Source organism: Rhineura floridana, chromosome 12, assembly GCF_030035675.1.
Source record: "Rhineura floridana isolate rRhiFlo1 chromosome 12, rRhiFlo1.hap2, whole genome shotgun sequence".
In the NCBI taxonomy this organism is placed as follows: domain Eukaryota; kingdom Metazoa; phylum Chordata; class Lepidosauria; order Squamata; family Rhineuridae; genus Rhineura; species Rhineura floridana.
In genome coordinates, this window is record NC_084491.1 from 6881216 (window position 1) to 6901641 (window position 20426).

The 20426-nt window shown below is 44.4% G+C and overlaps 1 protein-coding gene across 2 annotated transcripts; it reads right to left on the reverse strand.

Moving 5' to 3' along the window:
* Positions 1–3881: 3881 nt before the first annotated feature.
* Positions 3882–14886, reverse strand: LOC133368442 (small serum protein 5-like). 2 transcript variants are annotated; one of them, XM_061592692.1, is made up of 5 exons: positions 14648–14886; positions 13208–13301; positions 10745–10874; positions 8460–8551; positions 6230–6318 (listed from the first exon to the last, which is right to left on the reverse strand). In XM_061592692.1, exons 1-5 carry the CDS (start codon positions 14648–14650, stop codon positions 6302–6304), a joined length of 336 nt encoding a protein of 111 aa, XP_061448676.1. In that variant the 5' UTR covers positions 14651–14886; the 3' UTR covers positions 6230–6301. The 2 variants fall into 2 exon arrangements, with proteins under 2 accessions (XP_061448675.1, XP_061448676.1); XM_061592691.1 differs by lacking the exon at positions 8460–8551 and having other exon boundaries at positions 3882–6318.
* Between the last annotated feature and the right edge of the window lie 5540 nt (positions 14887–20426).

Genomic DNA, 20426 nt, shown 5'->3' on the forward strand with positions numbered 1-20426 from the left:
GAAACAATGTTTACAAAAATGCATACATAAGGGGAAAGTGAAATCATAAATCATAAAAATGAATCTATGAGTAAAAATAAGATGCAAAAATGCGTTATATAACAAAAATTACTTGCAAAAATGAGTATGTTAGTCAAAACTGCCTACAAAAATGTTTATTAGAGAAATTCACACTAAAATGCTGGAGAATTTTCATTAGGATTTTTTTCACACATTGCTGCAAAAATGTGGACAACTGAATTTAATATTGGAAAAATAAGACACTGAGAGAAATGTAACTGTCAGATCTTTCCATGCCTAATTTGTGATGAAAACGGGAGCACTTGTCTTGCATGCAGCAAGCAGCAATGTAGAGAGGCTCTGCGTCTTCTTGCGGGTTTTATACAGGACTGTGTATGTGCTTTGCTAAAAACAAATGGTTGCACCATAGTAACTCCAACTCTGCATGCTCTGCAACCTGCATTAAGCATTCATTTCATTTTGCATAGTTTATTCTGTGTTAAAGTGGTGTGTGTGTATGTTTCAGACTTATTCACCCTACAGCCTGGCTTCTGAGGTTGCAACAGGCATTTTCCTGGCAAATTTTAAAGCCTATTTTCATAACCATAAGGGCTAGAAACATGCTTTTCAAATAACACTGAAAGCTGAATTTTTGGCTCCTCTGGGGACAGAGCACTGTCCCCAGACTGGGCTGGCCCGTGTGGTGGAACAGGGCAGGTGAGCCACCCTCCCATTCCAGTCCCCCCATCAGGGTGCCCACACTGCCCTGACTTCACAGCCACCCTGCCCTACCCCTATGCCATTCCTGTAAGTGGCAGCAATGCCGCTGTGAGAAGGGCGGCCCTGTCACCCTGCCATGCCATGCCAGCCACTCCTGCACTCCTGATGGATGTAAATGGAAGGGTGGATGCCCAATTCTGAGGCTCTTGCCCGTGGTCTAACCTGTGGACAATTTGTTTGCCTGGTCCATGTGTGAACTTGGCTGCACAAAGGCTAAGATTTGTGGTGAAGCCACAGTCAAGGGCATTCAGGAAAGTTTGGGATCAGACAGGCTTTAAATCACTTTGAGTGTGAATTTGCAAACTACGTGTTCTGTAGGTAGAAAAAAATCCCTCACTATGTTACATTATCCTGTTTCTGAACAGGAAACCACCTGTGTAGCATCCATGGGACTGTATGTGTTGGCCCTGTCTCCGTCATCCCCGTGTATGCCAGTCCCACCCTCTCTGTCCCAGACCTTCTAGTCTTGAGTGGGGAAGGTCTGAAGGGGTACTCCCATAATTCATTAGAATGTAATAAAGCAGGGGCCCCAGTCAAACAGAGTATCTGACTTGCTGTCAAGCAAGCATGAGTAAAGCCCCCTTTAGATTTTCAATGCTAGACCTTCCCAACACAGGTAGGTCAAGGACTCTTTCTTCCTGCATGGAAGGAGATTTCCTGTTCAGATATAATGCCAAAGAGCAAGGCTTGTTCGCCTTTGGGGGTGGTCATTGCTTAGATAACATTGAACAAACAGTACATTGGCAGTCTTCAGAATCTATAGACTTGCACCATCATTACCTCTCCTTAATTGACATGCCTCGCTAACTGGAACAAAAGACGTGGCTTGTCGTGATGTCCTAATTAAGTAATTCTTCCTGAACCGCATATACACACACTCATGACATTTCTGTTCTTCCAAAAGTTCAAAAAAAGGGGGGGGTAAGTAAAATTTTACTAATTTAGAAATAGGAGTTGCAAACTTTTTGGGGGTTGGGGGTGGAGGGAACTAAAATTACATCCTGTGAGCACTTACAGCCTGTATCATTTTATGCAACACTCAAATGTATGCAACAAATTATAATGACCATTAGACCACAAAGAGGATTTAACAAATTCGAGGAGGATAAGGCTATCAATGGCTATTAGTCACGATAGCTATGCTCACCCTCCTCTATCAGAAGCAGTCTACCTCTGAATGCCAGTTGCTGGGAATCACAAGTGGAGAGAATACTGTTGCACTCAGGTCCTGCTTGAAGTAAGGCCACAACTGCCAGCTGGTGTCCTCCGGGGGTTTTGGACTACACAGTTCCAACCAGCCCCAATCAGCATGGCCATTTGCTTGGGTGTGTTTTTTTTGGTAACTGGAATCCTTCCTTGGCCAACCTGTTTGTAACCTATTTGACTTCAGGCCTTTTCCGTTAGCCAAAACACTCCAATCTTTGTACGTGCATGGCATGTGCACTCTCTCTCTCTGATACCTTTCTTTGCTGATCATGCTGGATTAAGTTGCGCATCTTGCATGTTATGGATTTTCATTTTGTTCTTTGTCTCCACTGCTAGTCCTACTCTGAGTAGACCCATTGAAGTTAATGGACAAGACTAACTTTGGTTCATTAATTTCAATGGGTCTACTTTGGATACAACTCAGTAGGTTCCCCCCCCCTTTATTCCTGTGTATGAGTGACAGTGAGAGAGCAAGAGGACATGTGTTCAATCTGCCAGGTGAAGAGACATTTCATGCTTTGGTTGGGTCCATAGAGGCTTGTGTCACAAACCTGTTAATCTTTAATGCTCGTTTTTGTTTTTGTTGTAACAGACTACATTTCCAGCACAAATGAGCAGAAAACATTTCTCATTAACTGGTGGAAGGATCTGGGCTATTCAATACCCCAGGAGCAAAGAACCTGTGGCCCTCCAGATGTCTTAGCCTACAGCTCGCATCATCCCTAGCGGGAGTTAGAATCTGACAGCATCTGGAAGGCCATGGGTTCCCCATCCCTGGGTAATCAATCAGCCAATTGAAGTGTACTTTAGATGCCTAAGATCCAAGATTCCATCCCTGGCATCTCTGCATAGCACAGCTGGGGGAGGCTCCCTGGGAAGCCAATGCTGGTCACAGGAGACAGTATAGGAGGTCTGGCTGGCTTTATGGCATCTTTGTATGTTCAGATGCAGCACCTCTGGGAGTAGGCTGAGCAAGTGTTGCAATCTACTCCTGGGTTTGAAGAACTAAAATGCCGTGTGTGGTCAACATGAGTGCTTGGGTAAGATGAGAAGAATGCAACTACAATTTTTATTCTGGGGCAGTTCTTGGAAGAAGGAGCCCAGGGAAGGGCTGTAGGTTAGTGGCAGAGCAGGTGCCAGGTCTAATCTTCAGCATCTCCAGGTAGGACTGGAATGTCCCCTGTCTTAAAACCTGGAGAGCTACTGCCAGTCAGTGTAGACCAGAGATAGGGAATCTGTGGACCTCCAGATGTTGTTGGGCTAAAACTCCTGTCATCCATGTCCATTGGCCATGCTACCCTTCACAAACTACATTTCCCAGGATTTTTTGGGGGAAGCCAGGACAGATTAAAGTGGTATAATACTAATGGGACTTGGAGTCCAACAGCATCTAGAGGTTCTCACCCTCATCTAAAATTTTGTGTGATATTGAAAGCCAACTTTTTCTAAATGTTTTTGTCATATACCCAGCTCCATATAACCTACAAGAAATTAATAAATAAACAAGATCAAACTAGAAGCTGGAAATGACCTAACCAGATGATTGCATTCACATTTGGTGGTTTTGTCCCAGAACCAGGGCTCATTGTGCAAGAATAATTGCATTCATTGTCCTCCAGATTATTAGGATAGTTTGTTCGTCCTGAAACATGTCATCTACATAGTTTGGCAAGATAATGGAAGAAAGGTGGGATATAATTGTAATGAAATAAAATCCATAAATATATTGTGGGTAACTAGAATGTGTGTTCTTGCTAATTGGAAAAACAGTGTTTCATCTACTGTTGATTACTCTTTGGAAGTAATAAGGAAAATAGTGGTACTGATGAAGCTGTCGAATGATATTAAGTTTTTTTAAGGATATTGACAGATACTGTATACAGATGTGTGGAAGGTTAACTTTTATTTGTTCATTGCAGGAATAAGTAACATAACAGCATCCATCCAATCCCTTTGTTTTCTTTGCTACAGATTGTTTGCCATGTACTACTGTCATGATTGAAGCTACTGAAAACAAAGACCAGGTTGAGGTCTTCTTAGTTATTACTCTCACCACATTATTGCTCAGGTAACCAGTGTCTCAGTCTCCTGCTACAGAGGAAACAACAGACACAGAGCAAGTTCTCTTATATCACCCTTCCCCTCCAGATGTTTTGTACTACAACTCCCATCAGCCCCAGCATCATACGGCCATGCTGGCTGGGGCTGATGGGAGTTGTAGTCCGCAACACCTCGAGGGCACTTGACTTGGGGAGGCTGCCTTATATTACAAATGAAGTTGCTTGATTTAGATAGCAAACTAACTGGAGTGCATCAGGGGCCAATGCATGCTACAGATGAATGTGTTTTGTAATATGTTCTTCTCTACAGACAGCTGAGAGACCGACCAGGCTTCAGCAAGACTCTTCTGGGGGCCTCAAGTCACCTCACTTCCATTGCTGGGACCACAGGGAGACTTGCTTCCAAGTAAACATGCAAAGGGTTTTGCTGTAAGGACACATCCAGACTATAAATTTAAAGCAGTATTATATCACTTTAAACATCCATGGCTTCCCCCAAAGAATCTTAGGAAATGTAGTTTGTGAAGGATGACAAGTGGTGTTAGGAGACACCTCTTCCCGTCACAGAGCTACCATTTCCAGGGTTCCTTGTGAAGAGGGACTGATTATTAAACCTGTCTGAGAAATGCAGCTCTGTGAGGGGAAGAGGGGTCTCCTAACAACTCTGAGCACCCTTCACAAACTACATTTCCCAGGATTTTGGGGGGGAAGCCAGGACTGTTTAAAGTGGTATAATACTGCTTTAAATATATGATGTGCCCTACTACATTTCCTAACATGTGCCTGTCAGTTTGTTCTGAATAAAGTACTACAAAAGAACCGAATCGTCTTTATTTGTGGTCATACTAGTATAAAATGTTTCTAAGAAGTTTTGTTCTGGTATGTTCTTTAAGTCTTATATATTTGATAACCAATAAGTGGTATTCAGTGCTAGTCCTAATCAAAGTAGACCCAGTGAAGTTAATGGACATAAATTAACTTAGAACACATTCACAACATATTCCACTCGGAACAGTCCTGGCTTCCCCCAAAGAATCCTCGGAAGTGTCACTTGTGAAGGGTGCTGAGAGCTGTTAGGAGGCCCCTTTTCTCCTCACAGACCTGCAGCTCCCAGAGTTCCCTGGGCAGAGGCATTGATTGTTGAACCACCCTGGGAATTGGAGCTCTGGGAGGAGAACAGAGGTCTCCTAACAGCTCTTAGCACCCTTCACAAGCTCCACTTCCCAGAATTCTTTGGGGGCAGCCAGGACTGTTTCAAGTGGAATAATAGCAGAATAAATGTATGGTGTGAATGTGGCCTTAGATTCATTAATTTAAATGGGTCTACTCTGAGTAAAACTTAGCTGAATACAACCCAATAGGTGTATCCAGTCATAGCACAGCCATCACATGAACTCATGACAGTGTTCCTTAGGTCAGAGGTGGGGACCCTCCAGCCTGGGGGCCACATGTGGCCCTCTAGGCCTCACTATCCATCCCTTGGAACTCCTCTCAGCTATACTGAGGATTCCTGCAATGAGCAGGGGGTTGGCCTCAATCGCCTTATAGACCCCTTTCAAATCTACTATTCTATCATTCTATGCCTCCTTCTGAGGCCACACCCCTCTTGGTCCCTCCTCTGTGGCCTCTTCAAGTGCTTTTGCCAGCGCAAATGTGCACTTGAACTGTGACAATGGTTGGCTTGGATGGAGAGTTGAGCATGGGAGGATGGAGCCAGAATGGAGCCTACGGTACAAAGATAAATTTGTGGCCCCACCTACTTTTTGCCTCTGGCCCTGCCCACCAGTGGTTGGTGGCCCCTGGAATGTTGTCCATGAGGGAATGCAGCCCTTGGGCTAAAAAAAAAAAAGGTTTCCCACCCCACCTTAGATCGCTTATCTTCTCAATGCCCATCTACAGGGAATAAGTACTTGTTTCTGCTGCACTTGGATCTGAGAGATTACCTTTCTCGCATTCTGCTGTGAAATCAGGTGTTCCTGTTGTTGTTCTAGCATTTAGCAAGCATAAGGCAATGTAAAATTGAAGCTGACACCTTGCTTCACTGTTAGGCACTATTAGATAGGAAAATATAAATGATTAGGCCTACAGTGGGTCTCTCCAGCCCGCCTCGTAACACAGCAAGCTATTGTGTTGGAGGGAGTCTAAATGTGGTGGTTTTAGAAGTTAGTAGGCACACAGCGTTGAGGGGTCATCAAGTTTGTAGAACTTATAACTACAGGTTTCTGGATCAATAACTGCTTTGCATCCTTCCGCCTCTACAAGTCCACCATATCTAAAAAGAAAAAGAAAAAGCACTGATTGATATAATTATTTTTTATTTATTAAAAAAATCATTTACGAACCACATTTTCATACAGACACTCAATCTGCCTTACAACAGGGGTAGGGAATCCTTTTTAGGTCAAGGACTGTATTCCTTTATACTCCCTTCGGGGGTAGTGTGCTAGTGGTGGGTGTGGCCAGAGGCAAAGTAGGCGGAGCAATGGATGTGACTTATCTTTGAACAGTGGGCTATGTTCCAGTCATGGAAAAGTCAGAGGTTTCATCCATCCAGGCAAACAAGAGGCAGACACGGAATAAGAGGAAAGGTCCTCTTGTGGATCAGGAACTGTCTAAGCAGCAGGAAGCAGAGAGCTGGAATTAATGGACAATTCTCCCATTGGAGGGCTGTAGCAATTGGGGTCCTCCAAGGATCGCCATTGGTACCTCTGGTTTTTAATTTGTTCATAAACCCTGTAGAGTTAGGAGTTGCTCATGATACTAAATTGTTCAGGGTTCTTAAAACAAAAAGGGATTGTGAAGAGCTCCAAAAGGACATCTCCAAACCGAGTGAATGGGTGGTAAAATGCAAATGCAGTTTGCTGTAAGCAAATGTAAAGTGACGCATGTTGGGGCAAAAAAATTTTAATTTTACATATACTCTCATGGGGTCTGAACTGGAACAAGACTTTGCAGTTGTAGTGGATAACTCAATGAAGATGTTGACCCAGTGCGCGGCAGCTGTGAAAAAGGTAAATTCCATGCTAGGGATCATTAGGAAAGGAATTGATTAAAAAACTGGCATAATAATGCCATTATACAAATCTATGGTGTGACTGCATTTGGAATACTGTGTACAGTTCTGGTCGCCTCACTTCAATGAAGATATAGTGGAGTTGGAAAAGGTTCAAAAAAGGCAACCAAGATGAACAAGAGGATGGAGCAACTCTCCTATGAGGATCGGTTGCAGAGTTGGAGGCTTTTTAGGGTAGAGAAAAGGCAAGTAAGAAGTGATATGATAGAAGTGTATAAAATTATGCATGGCATGGGGAGAGTGACGTTTTCTCCCTCTATCATAACACTAGAACTCATGGGCATCCAATGAAACTTAATGTTGGAAGATTCAGGACAGACTAAAGAAAGTACTTCTTCCTAGGGTTGCCAGGTTCAGGGCTTGAGACTGATCCTGTAACTTTAGGAGAAGAGGAAGTCAGCTAAGTGCAGGTGTTCTTGCAACTCTGTAATGGGAAAAACCACAAGGTGGAATAATCCCTTCCCCCTGCACAACTTTTAAAGATGCAGAAGACCTCTTGGTTGCCAGGCCACACAGTGCATAGTTAAGTTATGAAACATGCTACCAGAGGAGGCAGTGATGCCCACCAGCTGGGATGGCTTTAAAAGAGGGTTAGACAAATCCATGGAGGATTTCAAGGCTACTAGCCACAATAGCTATGTTCTACCTCCATTACTGGAGGCAGTATACCTCCAAATACCAGTTGCTGTGGAGCACAGGTGGGGAGAGGTGCTATTGCACACAAATCCTGCTTGTGGGTTTCCCTTTGGGGCATTTGGTTGGCCACAGTGAGAACAAAACGCTGGACTAGATGCGCCACTGGCCTGATCCAGCAGGCTGTCTGATGTTCTTATTAAGTTCCTTTCAGGCAGGCAAAAGCACTGGGAAACAGTACAACAGAGCAGGGCTGGTTAGAGGTGTGGCCTGGAGGGAGAAAGCATGGCATGGAGAGAGTCCTGAGGGCCAGACAGAGAGACATGGAGGGCCATATTTGGCCACCAGTCTCAAGGTTCCCCACCCCTGTTTTACAGTAAAAAGTTTGGGAGTGCTCCTGGATCCAGCATTGCTCCTGGATGCCAAGGTGACTGCTGTGGCCAGGAGTGCTTTTGTTATTTATTTATTTATTACATTTCTACCCCGCCTTTCTTTCCATGATAGAAACCCAAGGCGGCTTACATATGGTTCCCAGGCGGTCTCCCATCCAGGCACTGACCACACCTGACCCTGCTTAGCTTCAGCATTCATTCATTCAGCAGGGTGCTGGCCTTATGTGCCTTCGGACCACAGCCTGGGGCCCAGCTTCAACTGCTAGGCCACCTGGAGAAAGTGGATCTGGCCGCAGTGACCCATGTCCTGCTCACCTCCTGTAGCTGAACTTGAAGAGGGTTTTTCTGTGACATCACCGTGACTGTGGCATTCCTTAGCGAGGTTAGACCGGCTCAATCCCTGATGGCTTTTGACAGGGCAGAGAAATTTTTATTATTATTATATTCTGCTTAGCTTTTCTTTTTAATTTAACATTGAAGGTTTGAACTCTGCCTTTTTGGGGGGGTTTAATCCGCTTCTGTTGTTGCACGATATCCCAATAAATTCCAATCTGCAACTGTATTGGAAACTATTTAAGATTTTTTTAAAAGATATTTTGTTTCTAAGATGTTTCTAAAAATATTTGTTGTGAAGATGTATTTTTTTGTGCTTTATCATTTGTTTGGTGCCCTGGGCTCCTTTTGAGAGGATGGAATATAAATTTAATCATTAATAAATAAAAATGTGGCTACATATTGACTCTTCTATGGGCTGGTGCTGCTGTGGCCATCATGCATACTGAAAGATGCAGCATTTTACATGTTAAGTGCAAGGGCACAATTTAAGGAAAACAAAACTGAGGTGCCAGTGAGGAGGGAGACAGAGGAGGAATCATGACTGCACAAGAAAGAGAAGGAACCCAGTTCCATGGGGTGCATTTGGGTCTTCCTCTCTAGTCCCAGCTCCCAAGCAGTCCTTTGATAAGGTCGGTGAGGCTGATCTGACATTGACACCAAGACTTTAGTGACATTGGCCCAGTCCTGTGGAATGCTCTTCCATTAAAGATTCAGCAGGCACCTTCTATTTTAACCTTCAGACATTTCCTGAAAACGTTGCTATGCTGCTCAGCATATGCAGGCAATTGAGAAAAAGATTTTCTGCAGTAGAATCATAGAATCATAGAATAGTAGAGTTGGAAGGGGCCTATAAGGCCGTCAAGTCCAACCCCCTGCTCAATGCAGGAATCCAAATCAAAGCATTCCCGACAGATGGCTGCCCAGCTGCCTCTTGAATGCCTCCAGTGTCGGAGAGCCCACTACCTCTCTAGGTTATTGGTTCCATTGTCATATGGCTCTAACAGTTAGGAAGTTTTTCCTGATGTCCAGTCGAAATCTGGCTTCCTGCAACTTGAGCCCATTATTCCGTGTCCTGCACTCTGGGACGATCGAGAAGAGATCCCGGCCCTCCTCTATGTGACAACCTTTAATGTACTTGAAGAGTGCTATCATATCTCCCCTCAGTCTTCTCTTCTCCAGGCTAAACATGCCCAGTTCTTTCAGTCTCTCCTCCTAGGGCTTTGTTTCTAGTCCCCTGATCAGTTAGCAGATGATCTGCAAGTTTAAACTTTTATGTGGTTTTTATTTTTCAGATAGAATTGATGGAAGCCTTTTTTATGAAATTGCAGTGCACAAGAATTTTCATCAATCAATTAATCAAGTGGAGCAGCCTGGGGTTCACACTGACCTCCAAGTCATAATCTCTGACGCGGGAGAGATTTCTCCAGTGAATGCTGGCTGGTTGGGGATGATTCTGTGGTGAGGCAAAGTCACTCGGCCCTACGGTCACACCTGCACCATACATTTAAAGCTTCCCCCAAGGATTGTGGGAACTGTAGTTTGACAGCTCTCAGCACCCTTAACAAACTACAGTTCCCAAGATTCTTTAGGGGAGGCCAGGACTGTTCGGTCGGTATAAGTGTGCTTTAAGCGTATAGTGAGGATGTGACCTTAGCTTATTCCGCTCTTCATATCCTCTGGAGCAGAGTTTGAGCTCTAAAAGAAGTTGTAGAGTTCTACATATAGCACTGGCTTCTCTGGACCCCTTCCTGAAACCATGGAGCACGACTGCCAGCCAGTGCAGGCAGTATTGAGCTAGACACACCAAGAGGTCTGATTCAGTAGACTGAAGCTTCCTACGGTCGTATGCAGTTGAAGGAATCAGGGCTTATTGCTTGCTTTGAGGATTACAACGTAAGGAACTGCGTGGATCTATATACTTATTATCAGAGCTGTGCACATGTTAGCCTCTTAATAAGGATAGAAATAGCCACCTGCTTACAGAGGCTACCAGCTCTCTTTCCAGCAGTTCTTTCCCTTGCCCAGTGGAGGCTGGCCCATTAGAGCAAAGGGGGCACTGTCCCCCCAACCTCAGTCTGCCCTCACCTGCCTGCTTTGGCTCTGGCTCCACCTTCCGTTGGCCTCTGTGCTTTCCATCCAACCAATCCCAAGGGGCAGCAGCCACCCCGGCCTTGCCTTACACACGGGAGAGAGAGGCTCTTGCTCTTGGTCGATACTTTCAAAGAGGTTAATCGATCCGACGCCATCTGGGGGCTTTTGCCTACCTGGCACAACATTCCATTCCTTTTTTTTTGCACTTGCATCGCATGCACTCCGCTGTATTCCAGGCAGATCCAAATGGATGCTCGCTCCCATCATAAATGTCAGTACACCCGTTTGGACGCAGCAGTTCCCCTAGAGGATGGGGGCAGAAGAAATCCCATCAGTTTCCTGTGCAGTAATGCCAAAGCCTCCAACTGCCAGTGAAACCCAGGAAATATAACAACATTTGCCAACTTTTTTCCCCTGGCCTGGCCCCTGTGTCTTTGGTATACAGAGGTTTGGGAGGTGAAGTGGGGGAAGGGGAAGCATTGCAAAATGCATGGACACCTTTGGCACATTTGCAAGAAACACAAGTCTGCTTCAGCAGAAAGGTATTTTGCCATTTTCTCAGACCTGTTGGCAGGGGAAGAAACAGAAATTGCTTGCATGGTTTGCACAAAGCCTTTTTCCCTTTCAGCTGCTCCCCTCTAAACACCTCATATGAAGAAGGGAATCCAGAGGGCCAGATCAAATCAGGCTATGGGAATTCTAAACATAGCATTTATATTAGGGAGAATTTCAGTACAATTTGCATTTCAAGTCAAATCTATCAAATATGCACTTTCTGAAACAATATGAGAACCGAAACACAGCCATCCTTCAAACTTTTGCTATGCAGTTTGCCAACCAAACAATGTACTGTATACACAAATGCATATATTAGGGGATATTGTGCATAAAAATGAATATATGAGTTAAAATACCATGCAAAAATGCATTCTGTGACAAGAAATGGCTTGCCAAAATGTGTAATAACTTCCTCCTACTGGGAGGGTGGGATATAAATCTAATAAATAAATAATAAATAATTACATTCATCAAAACCACCTACAAAAATGTGCTTGTTAGGAGAAATTTGCACTAAAATGCTGGAGGATTTTTTTTTAAAAAAAATGCAAATTTCTGCAGAAATGTTGAGAACTGAATTTAAGATTTGAAAAATGAGAAACTGAGAGAACCACAGGTGACAGATCTTTCTATCCCTTGTATATACTCTCTTGCTTGACTTGCTATTGTTTATAAGGTGCTCTCAGTGTTGGGGTCCACCTGGGTACCTGAGATGTTTAAGGTAAGAAATGTGTTTTATGGGGAAATAATTGACATAAGATTTATGTCACTAGAGATCTACATAAGAGCTTTTGCTTTCCCAGGCTTGCCCTGGGAAATAGACAACCTCATGGAACACATGAAGGTCACTTGCTAGATGAATAAGATTAGTGTATTTTCTTTGTTTCAAAACGAAACAAGAAAGAAACTTTTCCCTGCTTCCTTCCTAGAGTTCTTTATTCATCATGTTAGCATAAACCAGGGAAACCAGACACAGGATAAAAGTATCCAAGATGACTACTGTTGTACAAATGCTTCACCTGCTACTTAATTTGCCACTTGCTAGGGAGCATGGAGCCTCGTGGGAAAAGTCTCAGGGCTGCTTACATGCCATGACTTGTGTGCTCACAGAGCCTTTTTTCCACGATGATGTGACTGTGTGCAAACTGCAATGGCCCCTCACACTGTCACGGGCAATCCTGTCAGGACCATTGAGCATCTGAACCAAGCCAAAGGCCATATCCACACAATATATTTCATGCACATGTAAGCACATGGCTTCCCCCAAAGAATCCTGGGAATTGTAATTTACAGGAAGGACTATAGCTCCTGGGAAGGACCATAGTTCAGTGGCAGAACACCTTACTTGCATGAAGAAAATCCCAGGTTCAATCCCTGGTGTCTCCAAGTAGGGTTGGGAAAGGCCCCCTGCTTGAAATCCTAGAGAGCTGCTGCCAGTCAGTGTAGGCAATACTGAACTAGATGGATCAGTGGTCTGACTCTGTATAAGACAGCTGCCTGTGTTTTTGTTTCTCACAGAGCAATAATGTCCATCAGTGTTCTTTGGGGAAATCCATGTGCTTTAAAATATGGTTTACTGCCTCCAACAGTGTTTGGAGAACCCAACAGTGGAGGCAGAACCCTCAAGGGAGATCTCTATATCAACAGGAAACTATCTAACAATTGGCTTCTCTATATAAAGAGATATCTATAGGTATTCACTAATGGATCACCAAAAAAGAGGAAGCACATCACACACCCCAAAAAAGGACACAGATTTGCATAAACTTTGCATTTGCTACTTTATATAAATAAATCCAATTTATATATATGCATAATGAATTGGCTCCCTGGGTGCTCACTGTGAATGGGCAACTTCAAGGCCTCTCCTGTTTCCCCTCCTTGTGGCTCTTTAACTTTGAACTGGACTTGGACAGACTTCAAAAAGAGGACTCCTTCAAATAGAGGATGACCCTCTCACAACCCTTCAAACAGAGGACTGTTCTCCATAAACTGGCCACCCTACATGGGTCATTTGGGGCTATTAACCAGCAGTCTCTCTAACAAAAGGAATGGGTAGCCAGCCACGGTAACATTACCATTTTTCACCTTTACTTTATGTAAGTCTCGAAAGCAGAATCCATAGCACAAAGCCAGACTGAAAGAGAGGACAGTCAGACTCAGGAGATCTTTCTGAAAAACAGAAACACAAGGGGGGGGGGAGTTCTTAGCCAAGAGATGTCAGTCTGTATTAAGCTTTTGATCCATTAAGGCCTTGCAATCATTTTCATTTTAAAAAATTAAAAAGCATAGCAGTGTGCTACCCAAGAAATATTAGTTTATCTATAGATCTGTCTTCAGAGTTGAAGACAGTTTTGGACCATCAGCTATAGCGAGGAGCTGGATGGAACAGAGACAAAGAATTACATTAAGCATATGATACACAGCTTTGCCAAGAAACCTGTCAAATTTGGCTGAAGAAAAAAAATCCTGAGATAAAAATGGACTGCACAGATGGTAAGCTCCCTCTGAGAATTCTAGTTTCAGTTTATTTGAATGAGACCTATTGGTTCAATGGGTGAGATGCTCTGGAATACCTGCCAACATTCCAACTTCTCAGAAGTATTATTCTGGTTTTAAACCATCAAGGCCTATGGATGGATGGGGCTGAGAGTTCAGTTCTAGCATGAACAGGTTTCTGTATGCAAAACAGAGTGATAAGTGGACAGAATGTGTTAGTAGCATCAATGTATGTGTATGTGTGTGAAAGAAACATGAATGAGTTGTCTCAGTGCTAGCAGTGTGAAAGTATTGTACGTGTACGTGTGTGTCAGAGAGAGAGAGAAAGACAGAGAGTGGAGGGGGAATGGAAACAAGGTGTTGCAGTTAAAGGTACATTTGTAAGCTTTGCAGAGCCATATTGAAGATCCTGAGAGGCTGAGAGTTTTTTTTAATGACTCATTGGAAATAGTTAGAATATGTGGTGGTCTACACAGAAAGGTTATGCCAATTACCTTTTTTTAATACACTTATTTTGCAGAATCCTGCTTCTAAAATCTGGGTTTCCTAAAGAACTCTGCAAAGTTCCAAATAAACCATTACCAAACCCTTGTAGGACAAATAACACAGAATGAAGAGATATGTATGGCATAGATCACGGATGGGGAATATGGCCAATGGCCAGGGAAGATGGGAGTCGTAGTTCAGCCACATCAGGAGGGCCAAAGGTTCCCCACAATGTCAAAGAAGGCACATAACTTTAAGAACCGTATTATTATTATTATTATTATTATTATTATTATTATTATTATTATTATTATTATTATTATTAAATTTATGTCTCACCCTTCCTCCCCAAAAGTAGCCCACCACTGATCCACATAAATCTGCCTTCCCACTACCAGCTTTCCCTCAAACAAAAAAACAAATAGTTGATTTTTTTGTTGTTATATGCCTTCAAGTCGATTACGACTTATGGTGATCCTATGAATCAGTGACCTCCAACAGCTGGCACATAAAAACATTACGATTCTGCTTACCATCCTGGCTTTGCAATGAACAGCCAGCACACTCTTCTAGGTGAGAAAGCGCTCCAGCAGCAAGGAGGTGTTTCTTGCCAGCTTCTGCAGAGAATCTTCTTCCCAAATGTACACAAAATATGAAACAGGAGATTAAGCCAAGAAGACTGCCTCGTTTGTGTTGCAGTTCTGGGTGAGCTAATGTACAAAAAAAAACAAAAATGTTGATGAGAAGAAAATATTTGCTTGGTGTATGGTACCAACGTTTGATGGCAAATAGAACACTGTTTAGGAAAACTTGAAACAGCACTGTGAGCAAATGGCCTCTAAAAATCCTCCAGCTTCTCATGGGCAGAGAAACGTGCGGAAGGGGGAACCATTTCATTGCATTTCTCCAGGGACAAGAGAAATTCTCCAAATGTTTCCCAGAGGCGGGGCTCATCTCTGGCAATGGCAGCATCACAGCTTCTTTCCTTTGCTTTCCTATGGTTTGGGAGTTTGGGGGACAGAGCTGCTGCAAGTGGCAGCAGCAGCAACTGTGTTGGAAGCCTGGCCATCCTTTTGCATGATCCACAATGCCCTGTACCTCGTGTCGTTTTGGCGCATTGGCTGGTGGGGAGCAGGGATGGGTGAGACTTTTGATTCAGTTCACATTTCAAGCCAAATCTATCAAATGTGCACTTTCTGAAACAATATGAGAACCGAAACTCAGCCATCCTTCAACATTTGCACTTATTTGCACTTAATCGTGCAATGCAGTTCGCCAACCAAACAATGTTTACAATAATGTGTATGTTAGAGAAAAGTGTGCATAAAAATGAATATGAACGTGAGAATAACATACAGATATTATTTGTATTAGGAGAAACTGCTTGCAACAGTGTGCACATTAGTCAAAACTGCAGACAAAAATGTGTTTATTAGGAGAAATTCACACTAAAATGCTGTAGAATTTTCATGAAGATTTTTTTTAAAAAAAATCACCAAATGCTGCAGAAATCTGTAGAACTGAATGGAAAAATGAACTGGGAAAACTGAAACTGACAGATCTTTCCATCCCTGGTAGGGAGGAAGGAGAATGGAATGACAGCTACCACCAAAAAAATGGTGCACAATATTTGGAGGAAATTCTGCAAGCTGGCCTTTTTCTGGATGGAGAGTGAGAAAAAGAGAAATCTCCAAAAGTTTCTTGGGAAATATTTTACTACTGAGAAATTTCAGCTCCAATTGGGAAAGGACACACACAGACATCTAGAACAGGATTATAAATTGTCAAGTGGGGCATACATGAAAGTAGCGAGCCCATCAAGAGGCCTAGAAGTTAGCTATGGATACACCCATCCCCCAAGGAATGGCAGGAGATGGAAGGCTGCTTGTGGAGAGAGGCTGAGTGAGGAAAAGGTGGCTGGCAATGGGCATATTTGTGGGGCTTTGGAGAATGGCACTGCTCCCACTATCAGCACAGGAAGAGCAAAGAAATTGGCCCCTTTGGCGCAGGTACTGGACTCTTACCCCGACCATGCAGTAGTGGCATTTTTATGGTCAGGGTTTGCCGAGGGATTTAGGATTCCTTATACAAGACCTAGGGTGTCTGTTTCTTCTCCTAACCAGGCCTCACTGAGGAAATTGGCAGCTGTGGTCTCAGCCAAGTTAAGAACATAAGAACCAGAGCTTGGAAAAGTAACTTTTCCAAGCTCTGAAGAACATAAGAACATAAGAAGAGCCTGCTGGATCAGGCCAGTGGCCCATCTAGTTCAGCATCCTGTTCTCACAGTGGCCAACCAGGTGCCTGGGGGAAGCCCGCAACCCGAGTGCAAGAACACTCTCCCCTCCTGAGGCTTCCGGCAACTGGTTTTCAGAAGCATCCTGCCTCTGACTAGGGTGGCAGAGCACAGCCATCACAGCTAGTAGCCATTGATAGCCCTGTCCTCCATGAATTTGTCTAGTCTTCTTTTAAAGCCATCCAAGCTGGTGGCCATTACTGCATCTTGTGGGAGCAAATTCCATAGTTTAACTATGCGCTGAGTAAAGAAGTACTTCCTTTTGTCTGTCCTGAATCTTCCAACATTCAGCTTCTTTGAATGTCCATGAGTTCTAGTATTATGAGAGAGGGAGAAGAACTTTTCTCTATCCACTTTCTCAATGCCATGCATAATTTTATACACTTCTATCATGTCTCCTCTGACCCGCCTTTTCTCTAAACTAAAAGCCCCAAATGCTGCAACCTTTCCTCGTAAGGGAATCGCTCCATCCCCTTGATCATTTTGGTTGCCCTCTTCTGAACCTTTTCCAACTCTATAATATCCTTTTTGAGATGAGGCGACCAGAACTGTACACAGTATTCCAAATGCGGCCGCACCATAGATTTATACAACGGCATTATGATATCGGCTGTTTTATTTTCAATACCTTTCCTAATTATCGCTAGCATGGAAGTTGCCTTTTTCACAGCTGCTGCACACTGGGTCGACTGGCCAAGGAAATAGCTGTGGACCGGATTTCCAGCCCCTTTTCCAGACCTTCCCTTCCTGGGTTACACCCTTTGGGTGTAGTCCCCAAGAAGCACCTCATCCATAATCTATCCTTCCCTAAGGGGGGGGGGTCAGTTAATGATGGCATTCCACAGGAGGAGGCTTCGGTGAAATATACCTCTTTTGACGAGGCAGTCAGGGTAGTTCGGCTGGGTGGGTATGGGGCACTGCTGGCAAAATGAGACATTAAGTTTGCCTTTCGCCTGCTTCCTGTTCATCTGTTGGACAATGACTTTTTGGGTTTTAAGTTCTGAGGGAACTTTTATGTTCATAGAGCAATGCCTATGGGATGCTCTATTTCCTGTGTGGCCTTTGAGTGCTTTAGTACCTTCCTCGAGTGGGCGGTGAGAGACAGGTCCGGTTCTTCCCTCACGGCCCATTACTTGGATGACTTCTTGTTTGTTGGGACTGCAGGCACTTCACAGTGTTCTTATTTGATGAGCGCCTTATGGAGGAGCTGGGTGTGTCTCTGGCTCCGGAAAAGACTGAGGGGCCCTCAACTTCTACTACGTTTTTGGGTATTCTTCTTGACACCGCCTCTCAATGCTCTACGTTGCCTAGTGATAAGCTCTTGGCCCTGTGCTCACAGTTGAGGGATACTCTAGTAGCTAGGAAACTTACCCTCCTCCAGCTCCAGGAGCCGGTTGAACATTTGGGTTTTGCCTCCAAGGTAATTTCACCGGGCAGAGCTTTCCTCTGCCGTCTGGGCGATGCCATGAAAGGTGTGCGCTCCTTTTTTCACTTCATCTGCGTTTCCTCTGCTATGCAGGAGGACTTGCGGATGTGGATGACCTTCCTGGAAGAGTACAATGGTGTTTCTTTTTGGAGGGAGGAGTTGCTCCTCGAGGTTAAGCTACAGGTAACGTCAGATGTGGCCAGTGGCTTGGGCTTTGGGGTGATTTTCAGGAATCAGCGGTGCGCAGAGCTTTGGCCTTAGGTATGGTGGGATGACCTGATGTTCCTGGAATTCTTAAGAACATAAGAACATAAGAAGAGCCTGCTGGATCAGGCCAGTGGCCCATCTAGTCCAGCATCCTGTTCTCACAGTGGCCAAATAGGTGCCTGGGGGAAGCCCGCAAGCAGGACCCAAGTGCAAGAACACTCTCCCCTCCTGCAGCTTCCAGCAACTGATTTTCAGAAGCATCCTGCCTCTGACTAGGGTGGCAGAGTACAGCCATCATGGCTAGTAGCCATTGATAGCCTTGTCCTCCATGAATTTGTCTAATCTTCTTTTAAAGCCATCCAAGCTGGTGGCCATTACTGCATCTTGTGGGAGCAAATTCCATAGTTTAACTATGCGCTGAGTAAAGAAGTACTTCCTTTTGTCTGTCCTGAATCTTCCAACATTCAGCTTCTTTTAATGTTCACGAGTTCTAGTATTATGAGAGAGGGAGAAGAAGTTCCCTCAGAGTGAGAGAGTTTGCCACATTGGCATAAATCCCTCACTCCAGCTGAGCTGGAGATACAACATCTCAAGTCTCTCACCCCAGCTCAGCCACCAGCAGAACTTAAACTGGAAGAATTTATGCCGGCTTAGTCCTCAAAAGGGGGCATTCTGGGGGCGTGGCAGGATGGGTCAAGGAGAGGCATACATACACCTATTCCAAACCCTGTTCAGCTTGGCCATATTCAACACCTTAGCCCACACCCATTTGCTGGCTCAGCCGGCAGTAGCCTCTCCTAGAGGCTCCTAGGAATAGTACTCTAGATCCCTATTGTTAGGGTTGCTCCGGCCATGGTTTGTGGCCACTGAGCATGCTCAGTTTTCATTGGGCTGTATTTGTTGGTGGGGGAGGGAACAGTTTATGAGGAATATTTTTGTATTCCTGCCATTCTTGAGGTTTCTCTGAGCCTGCAGATTCCTCCCTCTTATTCCTCAGTCTGGGCTGAGTCTTGTTGGCACTCACCAGCTGAGTTGCCATTAGAGAGAATGTGGGTTTGAAGTTTTTAGAAAACTGGACAAATGAAACATTCTGTACCCAATGCTAGCAAGACACAAGCTATAGCACCAGGTAAACACTTGTGAGGAGACCACTCCAAATACAAATAGCTGGAGAAGGGCCTCAGAAGATTATTTTAGTGGTTTGGAAGGTTCATAAAGGAGCAGGCAGTCCTTGTACCTCTATACCTCAAGGACTGCCTCTCCTCTCATGAACCTACCCAAACCCTGTATTTGTCTTATGCGGCCCTTCTCCGTGTGCTCCCTCCAAGGGAGGTGCGGAGGGGGGCAACACAAGAACAGACTTTTTTAGTGGTGGCTCCTTGCCAAAATATTTCCTTTTACCCAAGCTTTTGGCTGTTAATTTGGAGGATTTCTGTTTTTTTTGGCCTCTTTCAATGGGTGGGATGTGTTAGACCTACTTTTGTATGGATGTGTTTTTAGGATTTTATTTTGTTCTGGTTTTAATTTTTATACTATTTTGTAAGTTGCTTGGCATCATTTTTTGTGAAAAAAGCACCTAGTAAGTGCAGCAATAATAATAATAACAATGACAGGCAGGCAGACAGATTAGAAGAAGAAGATGATGATGATGATGGTGATGATGATGATGATGATGAAGAACATAAGAAGAGCCTGCTGGATCAGGCCAGTGGCCCATCTAGTCCAGCATCCTGTTCTCACAGTGGCCAAACAGGTGCCTGGGGGAAGCCCGCAAGCAGGATCCGAGTGCAAGAACACTCTCTCCTCCTGAGGCTTCCGGCAACTGGTTTTCAGAAGCATGCTGCCTCTGACTAGGCTGGCAGAGCACAGCCATCACGGCTAGTAGCCATTGATAGCCCTGTCCTCCATGAATTTGTCTAATCTTCTTTTAAAGCCATCCAAGCTGGTGGCCATTACTGCATCTTGTGGGAGCAAATTCCATAGTTTAGCTATGCGCTGAGTAAAGAAGTACTTGCTTTTGTCTGTCCTGAATCTTCCCCATAGTTGTGGCAGTACACCACTGGCTGATGGACTTCCAGAACCGCACTGTGCGGTTCTGGTGTGACCACCGGGCAACTGTGTGTGTGGTCAATGCGCAGACTTCCAGATCGGCCCAGGTGATGCGACTGGTTAGAGTGTTCGTTTTGCAATGTCTATGCTTTAATATCTTGTTTGTGGCCAAGCATGTTCCGGGCTTACAGAGTGACATTGCTGATGGCCTCTCTTGCTTCCAGATGGAGCATTTCAGGGCATTGGCGCTATGTGCATCCCCCAATCCCTTACAGATGCCACAACATGTTTGGAGCCTTGGGAGCTAGTGGTGCAAGCAGCCATCGAAGCGGCTTTG

Excerpts from the sequence above, each read along its gene's own strand:
- LOC133368442 (XM_061592691.1), bottom strand. Across the intron at positions 10,875-13,207 it reads TAAAGTAAAGGTGAAAAATG|GGGAACTGCTGCGTCCAAAC; the intron begins GTAATGTTACCG and ends CCCATCCTCTAG. Across the intron at positions 6,319-10,744 it reads GGAATGGAATGTTGTGCCAG|ATATGGTGGACTTGTAGAGG; the intron begins GTAGGCAAAAGC and ends TTTTCTTTTTAG.